Below are 15,098 nucleotides of genomic sequence, written 5' to 3' on the forward strand. Positions count from 1 at the left end.
TGTGTGTGTGTGTGTGTGTGTGTGTGTGTGTGTGTGTATGTGTCTGCTGGGGCCTGCCCCTAGCCGCGCCACATAGGCTCAGAGCAGTTGCCGTGTGTGTGTGTGTGTGTGTGTGTGTGTGTGTGTGTCTCTGCTGGGGGCCTGCCCCCAGCCACACCGTGGAGGCTTGGAGCAGGCACCCCTCTCTGTTGATCTCTCAGGCTCCTGGCCTCCACTGCGTGTTGTACTCTCCCTTGAGCTGTGGCCAGGGTGGGGTGCTGCCTGCAGGCCGCCCTTTCCTGCTTTGGGATCGCCACAGTGACCCAGCAGCAGGCGCACACAGAGGGGAGCTGCCTGCAGGCCACCCTTTCCTGCTCTGGGATTGCTGCAGAGACCCAGGGTCAGGCCCTGCTGGGTGCTGCCTGTGGGTGGCACTTTCCTGCTCTCTAATCGCCATGGGATCCTGGCTGGGGGTGGGGCTTAGGCGGCACACGGGGGTCCCGGTTGGGGGAGGGGCTTAGGCAGCACAGGGATTAGGCAGCACACGGGGGTCCTGGCTGGGGGTGGGGCTGCACACAGGGCCCAGATGGTGGATCATGCTGTCCCACCCTGCCTGCAGTATGCAAATTAGCCGCCATCTTTGTTGGCAGCTAATTTGCATATCATGCTGATTAGCCAATGGGAGGTGTAGCAAAGGTGCGGTCAATTACCATCTTTGTCTATTATTAGATAGGATTGTTGTTGTTGTTATTTTCATTATTATTATTTATTCAGGGAGCACCTAGAGACATACTTCTTAATATAGAATGAAGACCTGATGCTTGGGTACCATAGCTGTTAGTAATTCCATGGAGTACATGAAATTCACAAGTAAGTCTGTAACAAACAAGATTATCAGAAATATCAAAGCACCAGTTACTCCCAGGGGGGCCATATCAACTCAAAAACTTTTTGTTCACACTCACACAGTTAAGAGCATGACTGAAAGCACTTTCAGCCTTCTTTTGAATGGAACTCAACACTCCCCAAGGCCTACTGAAAAGAAACTGCTCAAATGATATCTTCTTAGCTTATGCTTTAAGAAGGAACCAGTAGATTTTTTGAACAACCAGGTCTTTATACTTTTAAATTCACATCCTTATTCTATTTTCACTGGAAGAGCTTCAATTTAGGACAATCCTGCCCTATAGATGTTATCAAAGCAAAGGAGGACAGAACAGAGTATTATCCAGAAAAGTGAATGATGGATCTGACATATATGAAATCCAGTCTTCCCCAATTTCTTTCTCCCTTCTAAAGTATTTCCAAGAGATCAAACCTTTATGAGTCCACTTTATCCAAGAAAATTAGCTGGATTAAACAGGGCACATTAGACTTTTGTGACTGACCTTCTTCACCCAAAGCCTTTATAATTGTCCTAAACCATGAATATAATCCAAATGCTATTGGGTCCCTAATCCTGACATAGGCTTGATGTGGTCTATAGAATGTACTTGAGATCAGAATAGGCTTGTATGTATTTACACACCCTTAAAAACAAAAAGTATCAACAGATTTATAACTCATTTTTATAGCCTTAGTGGAAGCAAAAGGAAAAACATGTAGACATAATCCAATTATGACTAGACTCAAAGGAAAAGAAACACACACTAGACAGGAGGCTATCACACAGCCTCCAGCAGTCCACATCTACTAAAATGAGAACAGGTTCTATGATATTTAAGATCATAATCATTGGCAAGACTTTGGTCTTTTGTACCCTACACTTCCCCAGAAGCTCTGGCTCTCTCCGTTTGGAAAGACTACCCGATTTACTTCCATTTATGTATTTGCCACAAGATGGAAAGCCAAAAACCGATGATTACCATGGCTTAGTCCCTGAATCCAGGGTAACACTAAATCCTCTTGGGGGTCAGTAAAAATTGGGCCTTGCAAAAGATTATAGGAATAGCCATTGCGACGGAAAAAAAAGCCCTCTGCTCTTCTGCTTCCCACAGAGTTAGTGGAATGTATTCTGACAGAAACAAAACAAGTCTGCCAAGACCTGTGCAGATAGAACTATGTTTTCTCCAACAATAAACAGATCTGCTTTTGAGCTATAGAGAGTCATAATAGAAATATATATTGCCTTTTATCTTCTTTTCAGTGAGTAGAGTGAAGTGTCAGGAGTTATTGCTTTAATATCAGAGAAAAAGCTATTTTTTGGAGCATGTGTATAGGTATGCATGAAACAGCCCGTGGGACTAGGACACTGTTAGACTAACCAGGTTCTTGCACATAAGATTGTCCTGATGATATCATCAGTATATACAGCTGCAAATCATGCCTGTGAACTTATGGAAGAACTCTTTGGATACTTCTGCTCAATTAAAAGGAAAAAAGAAGACAGCACAAATACCTCTACCTAACTCACGTTAATTCAGAAGAATGGGAACACATAAGGGGTTTATGGATTATTGACTTTAAATTTATAATGCCTATTGAAGTTAATAGAAGGGTGATGTCAAAGACTCAATTGAACTCCTGCATAATGTCTTAAAACTAAGAAACTGAAAGGGAAGTACTGGTTTCTACTGAATTGTCTATAAATACTAACTAGGCTAGGGGTAATTTCCCCACAAGCAGTTAGAATGTCTTGTTTATGCCAGAGCATTTAAGGCTAATAACTTGATTAACCTTCTACCCACTACTAACTAGATTTATGAAATGCCAAGGGAGTCAGCAAAGCATTAAGTTTTAGCTTGAGTGTAATTACTTTTAAGTGAAAACAAACAAACAAACAAAAAACATTAGCACAAAATAAGGACTTCCTACATAGCTAAACTCAGACCTTCAAATTTTATAATGTAATTAGGGTCTTGATCAAATATAAAGAAAACAAAATGGACAAAAATAATGTGTAATTAATCAACACTGACTATCAAATACAGACTGTATGTCATAAGGATTAAACCTGTAGCTTCAGTTGCCCTTGATTTAATGCTACCCATAGGCTTAAAAAATGAACAGTTCTTATTCCAGCAAAGCCATCAGGAGGTTGTAAGAAAATTGCACTAGGATATAGTCTTTCCTATGATAACGCATTTTACTTTCCCCCTTTTTCCTTTTTACTATTGAAAATAAAGGTAATAAAATAAGAGCAGGGAGTATTTCATACTGAAATTAGCTTTTTGAATAATAGCTTTCCCATTTTGAATAATATATTTACCATTTCAATAATAAATATGATAGGCATGGTAACCCATGAGTACACACAAGACTTTGTAACTTCTTTAGCAATGACTTTGTCTTTCTCTATTCCAGGTCTTACTACTATGAGTATCTGTAGGCATCCTTCCTATAAACATAGTAATTCACATTCTCTCAATATGTAGTAACACCGACCATCATAGCAATGTCTCAAAGATAAAAAATGCAAAACCAATTAATAGTTGGAGAAATACTTACCTGAATGCTGGCTGTTGAGCGATTCTTGCGGGTTGTGGTAGTAGCCATTGTGGTGGTGGTTTCCATGACAGTGGTAGACATTTCTGGTGGCATGGCAGTCGTCTGTGTTCCCAAGATTGATGGGACTTCTCCCACCAGCCGGACACTTCCATTGATTTTAATATTGGGGTTGTTCTCAGCTGCCATGTTCAATACTTTCAAACCATCGTAATAGAGCCCAGAGAGCTGGCCTTGGAAGAGGCGTCCTCTGTCCTTTCCGCCAATGGCTATTTGCGCCTGGGTGTTGAAGATGGTTAACTGCCGGCCTAGTGGATTGGGTGGAGGAAACATCATTATTCCCATACATTTTCTCTCTTTGCCTTGCCTGGTCTAAATGAACCAGGTCTAAAAACAGGCTTCCTTGAGTAATTGAAGGGGAGAAAATTAGATAATAAAAATTCAATACAGATATTGGCAAGTAACATTTCATTATGTTTATCCCTTCCACTGTCTAGCTGAATATCCTAGGTATCTGACTAATCAAGTCTCTATTTCTTTATTGTGAGGAAGGAGAACCTTGGTTCAATAGTGAATAGTATTGTAGTCTTCTCAATAAAGTAGTTGTGGACAACAAAAAGAAACCCCTAAATCAGATGATGATAATAATAAACCATTAATGCCTACTCTATTGATTTGTTACCTACAAAGTACATAACAACAACTAAAAAGAGTTATATATGGCAAACAAAAACCTTGTGAGACACTCATCCCACTGAATTAAAAAATTAGGTCTGATAATTACATTAAATTAACTGAAATTAAATTCCAGTTAAGAGATTTGGATTCATTGCATACTTAGAAAAAGTGAACAGTCAGTCACCAAACACCTTATTTTCTAGGAATCTTCATAGTACATAATATTCTATCTATACTTGCTGTTCAATTAACACCAAGACAAATCAATTCTTACCTCTATAAATGTTGAGGTAAGGAGATTATGGTCACACAACTAAATCTCTCCCTAAAATATGGAGAATAAGTAGGCATTGATATGTTCCTGAGATGGGGGAAGAAGAAAGTGTCATTCCAAGTCAATATATTTTAAATGGGGGGTATGGACATTAAAAAAAAGTAACATAAAATTCCTTAAAATTATATCAAGATATATTAATGGACTAAAGGGTATCAGTAGCTCAACTTACTTGGGGTTCCCATTTGGGGAACGATTTATGCTTCTGTGAATAGGAAACTCTCAGAATGAAATCATGGCAGAATAGAGTTCAGAATAGTGCAACTCAACTTATCTTCCTCCAAAGTACTTCTAAATCTTCCCAAGAAAAACAACAATAACAAATAGCTTTTTAAGCCATGTCATTATTTCTCTAGATTATTTTTGTCTGCTTTTCTATATAGAGAAGGGGGGGGGACTTACTAATGGAATGACATATATTCTTTTTAAAATTTTCTCCACTTTAGTCAGTGCGTCTGCTTTTCTATATAGAGAAGGAGGGGGGGGGACTTACTAATGGAATGAAATATATTCTTTTTAAAATTTTCTCCACTTTAGTCAGTGATCAAACAATGCTCCACTCATTCCTAAATCTAACCCTCTGAAATATTTTAGCTGTAAATGACTGGAAACAATGGTGTTATTCTTGCCTGATTAATAAAAGAGAGTATATTTTTAAAGATTGAGGTTTTTGCTCACAATCTCTAATATGAACAAAGGCAACCTGTGATGTTTCAGCTTTTAACGCTACTACTATTACATGGTCTTTAAGTCTACACAATGGTTAGCTATTCTTTATTTTCTGGTGTATAATGTGGAATACCTTCTCAACATATAGTAATGGACAAATGGAAGAGGCAGAGAAAGGAAAACACATCTGCTCAGAGGGAACTCATTATACAAGACTCAACTCCACTCACTGGAAAACTCTTCAGGGCATGTCAGTGAAGTATGATTTATAAGTAATACACCTTGGGAAGCTTTGAACACTGCAGGATGTGGAACTAGCCAGATAATTCTGTTATAGTGAAAAGGATATGAACTCTATAAAGATATCTGGAGTATGGAGATAGAATCTTCTGGCCTTAATAATAACAGAAATGTCCAGAACCTAAGGGTGCAATCAAAATAGATCTAATAGATTTCCATTACTTTTTCACCAATTCCTTCGGTGCCCTGTGCATATGCATCATTGCTTGTCCTTTGACCTATCATTTCTCACAAAGCACACAGCAAAACGTTCAAAGCACAATAACAGTGGAGTCATATCTTTACTGTTTTTTTTTGTTTTGTTTTTTGACAACAGCTTTAGCTTTAAGCTTACTAGAAAATAAATGCCATGATGGGAGGGGAGAATAAATATGCCCTCAACCTCACATAGGCATTTGTGGCAGCTTAAGTTAATACATAAGAGCAAGCTGCATAATAGGAGATATCTAGGACTAAAATTCAGTATCTTAAATCAGATAGCCCCAATACCAAGCGATAATGTCCATTCATACAACTGTTGTCCAACTATAATGTTTATTCATCTCCTTTTTTTGTATATAGTCCACTACTGATGATCAGTAAATGGCTCTGATTATAGTTGGAACATTGTATTACTTCTAATATTCCTGAAAGTACTTCACATCTATTGTAGTCTTTATCCATTTTCCTGGTGCTATTATCCTGCCAATGCTTAAAAAATAAAAAATAAAATAATTTTTTAAAGGCTTAGAATTGAAATGCAAACTAGAATTACACTGGCTAGAAATGATGGATCTCTTTTATTCTAGTTGACATTATTCAGGTTCATAAAGTGGCCTTTGTTTGTTCAAGACTGACCCAAGCACGGAGAAAGGAGAGACATTTCCTGGGCTCTAAGATTAAGACACTGCCCCACTTCTGGCTATTGCTGCTTTCTCAGAAAGAGCTGGCTAATCAGTTCTTAAGAATAAAGCACTGGTTGGGTAAGACAGGGAAGAGGATGTCTGTGCTTCAATTTTATATCAGACCACACTGGAAATATTTGAATTTTCGTTTGATTCTGTGTTCCATGCTCTATTTCTGGCTAGATCTGCCTTTATTCTATTTTGAAATAGCCCTCCTTACCATGAATTAGGTGGTTAACAATAAACTGGCTACTACTCAAGTAATAGTGGGATAATCTAAGTCTCCTGCCACCTCTTCCACTGATCAATTTCTCTCTCTCTGTGAAGCAGGAGTAAGTGAATAATCAAGATACAGCCATCACCACCCTTTCCCTCTGAAGGATATGAGGACTGATGAGAAAGTTTCATCACATGCCCAAGATTTCTTGAAATCAATGCCAGTCTCATTATTGTTACTGATTATGGTCAATCATGTTTTTGTGTGTGTAATCATGTTATCTACATGTATATCTTGAAATGAGAATTGTTCTATCACCAATTATAAAAAAAAATTGGTTCTAACACCAGTACATAATTTATAGCAGGTTACTTTTTATTTTTTGTTGTGGGTGCCACCGTCTTGGAAGTCATTCATTATTGCCTCATTTGGACACCACGTTCACATATGGCTTAAATGAAATCTTTGCATGTTTCCAAGCCAGTGTTGCACAAAGACTAATTAATTAAACCTCAGAACACCCTTGGGGAATAGGCAGTATTATTTATCCTCTCCTCTGATGGGAAATCTGAGCTATACAGAGGTTAAATGGATTGTCTAAGGTCAAGAAGTCAGTCGATAGTAGACAGAGCCAGAAAACAGACTGGGAGTGCTGTGCCCCAGACGTCTTCCCCAGTGACAGAGGTCAATGTAAAGAGGCATTCCCAGGACTTCCTGACCCATCTGCCTAGTCATCCTTCTGTCTTTACCTTTTTATACTCATTGCCTGTACAAGGTTTTTTGCTATATATTTGCAATTTATTTTGAAGGAAAAGTAAGCTAGGCAGAGGAAGGGGTAAAGCAATAGAATGAATAGATGTTACTCACCTAAATTACCAACAAAGTAATTTGTTAAAATACTGTAGAGGAAAAAAGACCTTCCAGTTTGCAAATAATTTGTTTCAATCATATGTGCACATATAAAAACATGAACATATTTGATGAAGATATTAGAATGCCTCCCTCCATCTCACCTGAACCACCCCTGGCCCTGCCCCCCCACCCCACCCCCATTTGTTGCATGTTTGAAAGCATCCTTTTATATGAAAACCAACTGATAACAATGCTATCGTGAGGAAAACTAAAAGCCTACTAATAACTTTATAATGGTTTATACAAATGAAAATGCCTGGCATGCTCTTAAACTTAGACTTCAAAAGGCAATGAAGTAAAATAAAATAGTATTAACATAAAATTGAAAGAAACAAAAAAGTTCTCTCAGGCACATGAGACTCAGACATGCATCTAATTTTCATTTCCTTTTTAAAAAGTGAGGCAATCATCATATTTAAATGTTAAAGGGACTTTAGGAGCTGGTGATTACTAGACAAAATTATTTGCTTTTTAGAGTTATTCTTAATTTATGTTTAATTAGACCACATACATTAAAACAGGGCAAACAATTAAGACTCAGTGAGAATTTTCTGTGTTTAAAGGTGCAAATGTTTCACCCTTTAAAACTGTAGTAGCTCTTTGATTTTTAAGTTATATACTAATATACCCAATTGCATGTTATGTGTAACTCTATCAAATCTCTATGTATTTTGAAAATTCATTGAAGGTCTGGAGACCAGAAAAGCTTATACTGGCTCAGGAAAGAACAGAATAAGTAGCTTCTTAAAGAGAGGAACTTTCCTGTGTAGAGAGAAAATGGTTTATATCCCAACAAACAGAAGCCGCACAGAAAATTCTAACATCTGATATAACTGCTGCCCTCTCTTATTAGCTATGTGGTGGTTTTCTTTGGCAAATCAGAAACTGCTGTTTTGCCTCTTATGAGCCTTTCCTTTTCCAACTCGTTGCCCTAACCACTTACACTTTTGTTGCATAATATCCAGTACAGGAGGTATCACACAACCGAAGTGTAAAATAGGTTTGTGTTTGTGTTTAGTTTCCGTCAGTGACTAGGACACAATTAATCTCTTATGAAACGCTTTTGCCTCTGTATGGTTGCATTGAGAGGCAAAATTCATCTTTCTCTTTCTTTTCATTGTTTATAAAAAGATGTTCAAAAAGAACACTCCTCTTCTTATAACACTTGTGTTTAAGCAGTTTAAGTTAGCAGAATCTATGATTTTTTTTGTTAGACAGTAAAGCCGAAACAGCCTCAAGATGGAAGTTTAAAAAGCACTTTTGAAATTTCTTTAGAAAGCTTTGGTATAAGAGGCTATTTAAAATAAATTAACAAATAATGTCATGCAGTGGTTAAGTTGCCATAATACATTTCTTTTTTAGAGGTTCCTGGAATTTTTTTTGTTTGTTTGTGGCTGTCACACTGATAGCAAACGAGATGTTAGTCCCTTTAACTGTATTTTAATGGCAATGTATTATAGCATGATTTATCAACATATGGCAGGTGGAAGCTGACACAAATTATAATGAAAATTAAAACAGTCATTTATGCAGCAGGCGATTATCATTTAAGGAACATTTATTTGCAGGCTTTAAAAATGCGGGTTTAGAATCAAATGAATTTAAAATGAAAGTTTTAACGATGGTTACCTTTTTCCTGCAGCCACTCCTCTACGGGCCGGTTATATTTGAAGGGGATTTTCTGTTTTACCATTTGGAAGCGTTCATTATCAGTGTTGCCTTTAAAGTTTAAAAAACAGCTTAAAGAACAATCTGAAAAGTCAATAAGTCATGAAAAAACATCCTATTTTTTTTGTTTGTTTTATGAAGTTTTTAGAGCTAGATATCAATTTATCTTTAGTAGAGGTGGAGTTGAAATCACTCTGTCCTTGGTGACAGGTTTGACATCAGGTTAGTCTTAGCTATGCAGTACTCCGCCGGGTGTTGGACACATGGCATGGGATGGGAATCAGTAAGAGGTGTGCCCATTGATAAAGATGGGTTGACCTTCACTCATTTCCATCTCACCCCAGCTGCATCTTAATTGGGTCAATGGAGGCAGGAGGATCTCCCTGAACTATGAGAACTTAACCTGCCAGATCGGCTTTATAATGTGGGAGGGGACATCAGTCAGGCATGCTCTATCCTCACTACTGTATCCTATTAGAAGCACGGTCCACATATTCCTTATTCTACTCTCAAGTGTCAGTAGCTGTTCTACCTTCTGGCACAGGGAAGCCAAAGAAGGCCATTAAAGTCTTGATGGCCAAGGGAGACTCCTTATTCCATAAAGGAGGCCTGGCATCCCATCAACTATGTTAAATAGGTAGTGTCTTACAGATGGCTCTTACTGTCTCTACTCCCTTGTCTATATTTATCTATATCTATAAATAAAAACAGCTATACATATAATGAGATAGCCTCTAGAGGCTTTTAAGCGCCTATGCTTTATTACTACTAATAGATGCAGGCTTTATATGTTTACCTTCCTCTTTCTTATCTTCCTGTGAGAGGTGCTTCCTGAACAAACATCCATTCCTAAAGCCTGTTAGGGACACTTCTCCCAAGCATAAAATATCTAATCAGTTTCAAACCTCAGACATAATGCATTTAACTGCTGGCATGCGCCCTTCTTCATTTCATAACTGTTACCACCCCTGGATGGTTTCTATCCTTAGAACAGATTTGGAGAGTGGTGTTGTGGAAATATATCCCTAATGAATATGCTTCAAATCACTAAATAATGAAACTATGCTTTGGGAGCTATCTCATCAACCAAACTCACAGATATCAAGCAGAAACTAGTGAGTTATACTTCATTACTTTGGACCCACAGCCCTATATTAGAACTTAGGGAATCCCATTCTAAATTACCAACATTAAAAACAAAATCAAAATCTTAAAACAGGTGGCTTGGAAACCATTTACAAGAAATTTCTAAAAGCCAGAAAGAATATTAGAATTAAGTATATCATCAGGCCATGTGCACAGAAGCTTGCTATGAGTCTCAGGGCCAGCTCCATATAGGGGTTATTGCTGGCAGGTTCCACATGTGAGGAAATGCATGCCTGCCTTCCATGATGGGTAGGACAGGAAAGAATAGTAGGGCAGGAAAGAGTGGCAGTGTTTGGACAAGGTCCCCATTCATTTCTCCTATGAATACATTATTCTATGAAGCTGACTCATTATTCTATAAAACAACAAAAATTTGCATATTGTTAAAAACTCTGAAAGATGGAAGGTCATTTGGAAAATCAAATTGGTTTAAATTGCCACATTAACATTGTTCTTAGATTCTTTTCATGTTCTTGTTGGTTTTTATAAAAGAGGCAACTATGTATCTGTTTCCAGCCTACATTATGGGACCCTAACTGGCTGGCATACAGCATACTATATTGACATATCAAAGGATAAAGGGCACTGAATGGAGAGAACAATCAATAATATTGGATTGGAGTGATAATTTAAAAATTTCCTCGAAATATATTTTTCACAAAAAAGGGGCACATGCTAGGAGGAAAAGAAGAAAATGAAAGGCAATCTAATCTCTCTGTTTAATTAAATCTATGGTAAAGGAAGTTAGTTGTATCTGTTAGTAAAGCTACTGATTAGCGATAGGTCATTATGATGATCCTTTGTAGATCTGGGTACTCAGCAGTCTAATATAAAATAAAGTTGGGTACATTCTCACATGTCTTCATAGAAAAGAAACACTTTTTTAAAGTAGAATATATATCTATAACTCTTAATCCTACCCTAAAGTAGACAAATATCATCCAAGGCATGTCATCCATCTTCATAAGCTTTGACCCCTCTCAAGTTTTAGTCATGACAACAGTATACTGAGAAATGGAAAATGGGTCATGTCAGATCCACTTGGAATATATGCCATTACTTTGGGTTTTCTATAATTGTCATTGCTGGCCCCAATATTAAATATATTAATGGCCTTTACTCACTGTGCAATGTATTAGTGAAGTCAATAGCAAATCTAAAGCTAAATATTCTTAGTAACATGCAGGGCAAATCTTAAGTGACCAAAGTTCCCAAATTATCAGAGTTCTACATGCACCAAATTAGTGAATTAAGAAGCTGCATTGATTACTTCCTCCAAATACCTGGGGCTCTTGGTCATCCTAAGCATCCCTTCCTCTCCCTGCACTCTCTTTTAAACATACCGCTCCAAAGGAAATCATTTTGGAACATGATATAGGCTAGAAAAAGGGGAAACTATGTTGGACAATTAATACGTGATATGTTGGGAGGACGGCATAGCCACAGTTCAACGTTACACCCTTCAAAAAGTGAAAGAGAGAGAGAGTCATTCTTCTCCACCTCAGCTTTAAAGACATTTAGAAAAAAGTTTTAAGTTCTCCACACCAGATTGATGGTATCTGTCATTAAGGATAGTGATCTTGCATACTGTTAAAAGCTGTGAAAGATGGAAGGTCATTTGGAAAACCAAATTGGTTTAAATTGCCACATTAACATTATTCTTAGTTTCTTTTCATGTTCTTGTTGGTTTTTATTTTAATTTATCTCAAACATTAGAGAGATCTGTTTTAGAAACAAGTGCATAAGAATGAGTTCATTTGCCCCGAGCTCCATTTGCTAGACTGATTGAAGAGCAAAAAACCTTCTAAATATAAGAATTCATACATAGGGACTACTCTGAAAACTGAGCAAGCCTCATCAAATTCATATACATTCATATTAAATCCTTAATAACATTCTGTTGTACATTTCAGATAGAAACCAGTATAAAAATTTAAACAAAGAGTGAAATAAATTCTCCAACAGAAAGTGATGCTATCCTCAAGAAAGGATGGTCTTGTGAATAGTAATGTCATAATGTCATTAAGAGGAAGCAAGTGTGCATTACTAATTAGACCCCCAAAATGTAATGAGTTCAGTTCTCTACCACACTGAGAAACCTTTAAGTTGCTCAAAGAGATCTTCAAATATATAGTTCTTAAATTACTTATGTGGATCTGACATTCACCTACATGGAACTGAGTTTTAGAAAAAATATTAGTCACATTTCATTTTTCTTAAAATAAATGTGTATATCACCATTCAATTTTGATCAGATATTGATATCTTTATGCCTCCTATGGTAACTTGCAATTGTATTATTGATTCTATTATTTAAATATCAACTCCCAGAGACACATACAACATGCACTGTTGAATTATAAAATTGTGAAAAGCATACTACTCTGAGGTAAGATTATTAAGGCCCAACTGGCTCATACACATATCTCCCACAATTATACAGAAATATTTTATGTTTTCTACACTTGGGTGAACCCATTTGAGTTAAAAGAAAAAGAGAATAGAGAAAGATAAGACAAAGAAATCAAGTGATTCTTGAATAGTTATTAATACATCAGTCTCTATTTATGGTCCCAAAAGAAAATTTGAAATATGTTGATAGTCCCAAAGAAGTAAAATATCTTCAATTAAAGAACTAAGAGAGGAAAAACTATTTTTATTTCTTTTTTTAAAAAGATTGATTTTGAGCCGAACCGGTTTGGCTCAGTGGATAGAGCGTCGGCCTGCGGACTCAGGGGTCCCAGGTTCGATTCAAGTCAAGGGCATGTACCTTGGTTGCGGGCACATCCCCACTGGGGGGCGTGCAGGAGAGAGAGAAAAATCAATTTGTTTTTTCCATTTATTTATGCATTCATTGTTTGATTTTTGTATGTGCCCTAACAAGGGATTGAACCCCCAACCTTGGTGTATTGGGAAGACACTCTAACCAGCTGAGCTACCCAGATATCGCTCAGAAAAAACAACAACTCCTGTATAGCACAGACAATAACTTTTACAGCACCATTTTTGCACTCTACTTGTCCAAACATTGATCCTATTCATTAGATATTATACTAATTATTAAAATCATAATCAATACAGCATAGAAGCTAAGACCATGGGCTTTGGAGACAAACTTGGCTTTGAATTCTAACTTTTTTATTTATTAACTGTGTGATCTTATACAATCATTTAGACTCAGTTTCCCTATTTCACAATTCACCATAGAATTTGGTATAGAATAAGAAATAGAGCATATGCAAAACCTGAGATATGAAAAACCTTCAATTTATTTAAACAATTATCACTGATATAATTTAACTCTTTCCTAATGAGATGAATAAAGTACATTGGCTCCATGGTGCACTTCCACTCTCTCAGAACTTTACCAGGCCTCCATTCTAAGGAAGGATCACCATACTCCATTTGGTCCCATAAAGTTGTCTCCCAAAGATCAACTGGTCATAGAAAATGAAACATCCTAAATCTCTCCTAAATCTCTTAGGTGTTGCTTTTTGTATTTCCATAGCTTCTAAAATATACTCAGCTAACCCTGTTTCCAAAACAAAGTGGGTTTTAAGCTCAATTGAAAGTAAAAGAGCAATTCAAGCATTGACAAATGTGATTTCCAAGTCCAGCCACAGGTAATGATGATATACCACTGCTAAGTTGAGGAAGAGTGGCTTAAAGGTTTGGGCAATTTGCACTAGGCTGGCATAAAATGCTTTCTTGCAGGTAGACTATTAATACCATCTGAATTACTGTCAAGCACGTGGCCAGGCTAAAAGAAATATAGTAACAACATTCATCTGTGCAAAATTAATGCCAGAGGTATTTCTGTATTTTGGTGCGAGTCCTGGAATAAAAGAAGGAACAGTTTTCTGTATTGTTTTGTTGACATAAAAAATGAGAGTATGGGTCTAATGAACAGTCAAAGAGTAAATATTACATATTGGAGCCAGAGGCAAAAGAAAATCGATGTGGGTAGGCTTAAGTAGTAGGGATTTTCAGAGGTTCTTACTATGTCTCTCTCCCCAAAGAACACTTTGTGAGTTTCAAAGCAAATCTAGACACTAAAGAAAAGGTACTGGGAAAACTCTCTGAGCTCAGCTCTGGTCTTGTTCCCAACATTGACCCAGACAAATACTCTTAGAGTCAGAAAGGGGAGTATTATGCTACCCAAAGGGCATCTGGAATGTTTGGTCCCTTGTAAGTGATGGATGGACCTCAACAAAAACCTAATCTACACTAATAAAAGAGAAACATGGTAATTAGCATACGGCCCCTACCCTTCCCATTGGCTAATCAGCATATCCTTATGCAAATTAACTGTCAGCCAAGATGGCGGCCGGCAGCCAGGCACTGAAGCCAGCAGGGAGGCTTGCTTGCTCCAGTGACGGCGAACTCCAACGTTCCCCGCCTGACTTGCCGGCCTCTCAGCTGCAACTCTAAGCAACTATGTACTATGTTGCAAATAACAAGCTAAACAAAACCCCAGAAACCGGCTTTCATTCAGCCAGGCTTCAGCCAGCCGTACCGCAACATTGTATTGATGTTTTCAGCAGCGAGGCCTCAGAGCTAAACCTGGCCCAGAATAAAAAAAAAAAAAAAAGAAAAAAAGGAGCGGTTGGGAGCTTCAGTCACCTGCTTCCGGAAAACAGCCCTCAGCCCCTCACCCAGACTGGCCAGGCACCCCAGTGGGGACCCCCACCCTGATCCAGGACACCCTTCAGGGCAAACCAGCCAGCCCCTACCCATGCACCAGGCCTCTATCCTATATAGTAAAAGGGTAATAGGCCTCCCAGCACCGGGATCAGCGGAGCAGCGAGGCTCCCGGCACCGGGATCAGCGTGACAGGGGGCAGCGCCCAAACCCCCTGATCACCCTG

General features: G+C 37.9%; 1 protein-coding gene across 31 annotated transcripts in view; it reads right to left on the minus strand.

Moving 5' to 3' along the window:
* NRXN3 (neurexin 3) overlaps window positions 1-15,098 on the minus strand; it is a 1,562,383-nt gene that overhangs the window by 144,713 nt on the left and 1,402,572 nt on the right. For 25 of the 31 annotated variants that reach the window (XR_001360906.1, XR_001360908.1, XR_001360907.1 and 22 more), the window contains 2 exons: window positions 9,047-9,136; window positions 3,427-3,731 (listed from right to left, as the gene is read on the minus strand). Coding sequence is in view for 26 of the 31 variants with exons in the window: in XM_014534703.1 (XP_014390189.1) it covers window positions 3,427-3,731; window positions 9,047-9,136 (395 nt within the window). In the remaining 5 variants the exon portion in view is untranslated. The remainder of the gene's footprint in view (window positions 1-3,426; window positions 3,732-9,046; window positions 9,137-15,098) is intronic. The other 6 variants (XM_014534708.1, XM_005860146.2, XM_014534706.1 and 3 more) reach the window with 1 other exon arrangement.

This window comes from Myotis brandtii, unplaced genomic scaffold (genome assembly GCF_000412655.1).
Source record: "Myotis brandtii unplaced genomic scaffold, ASM41265v1 scaffold132, whole genome shotgun sequence".
In the NCBI taxonomy this organism is placed as follows: domain Eukaryota; kingdom Metazoa; phylum Chordata; class Mammalia; order Chiroptera; family Vespertilionidae; genus Myotis; species Myotis brandtii.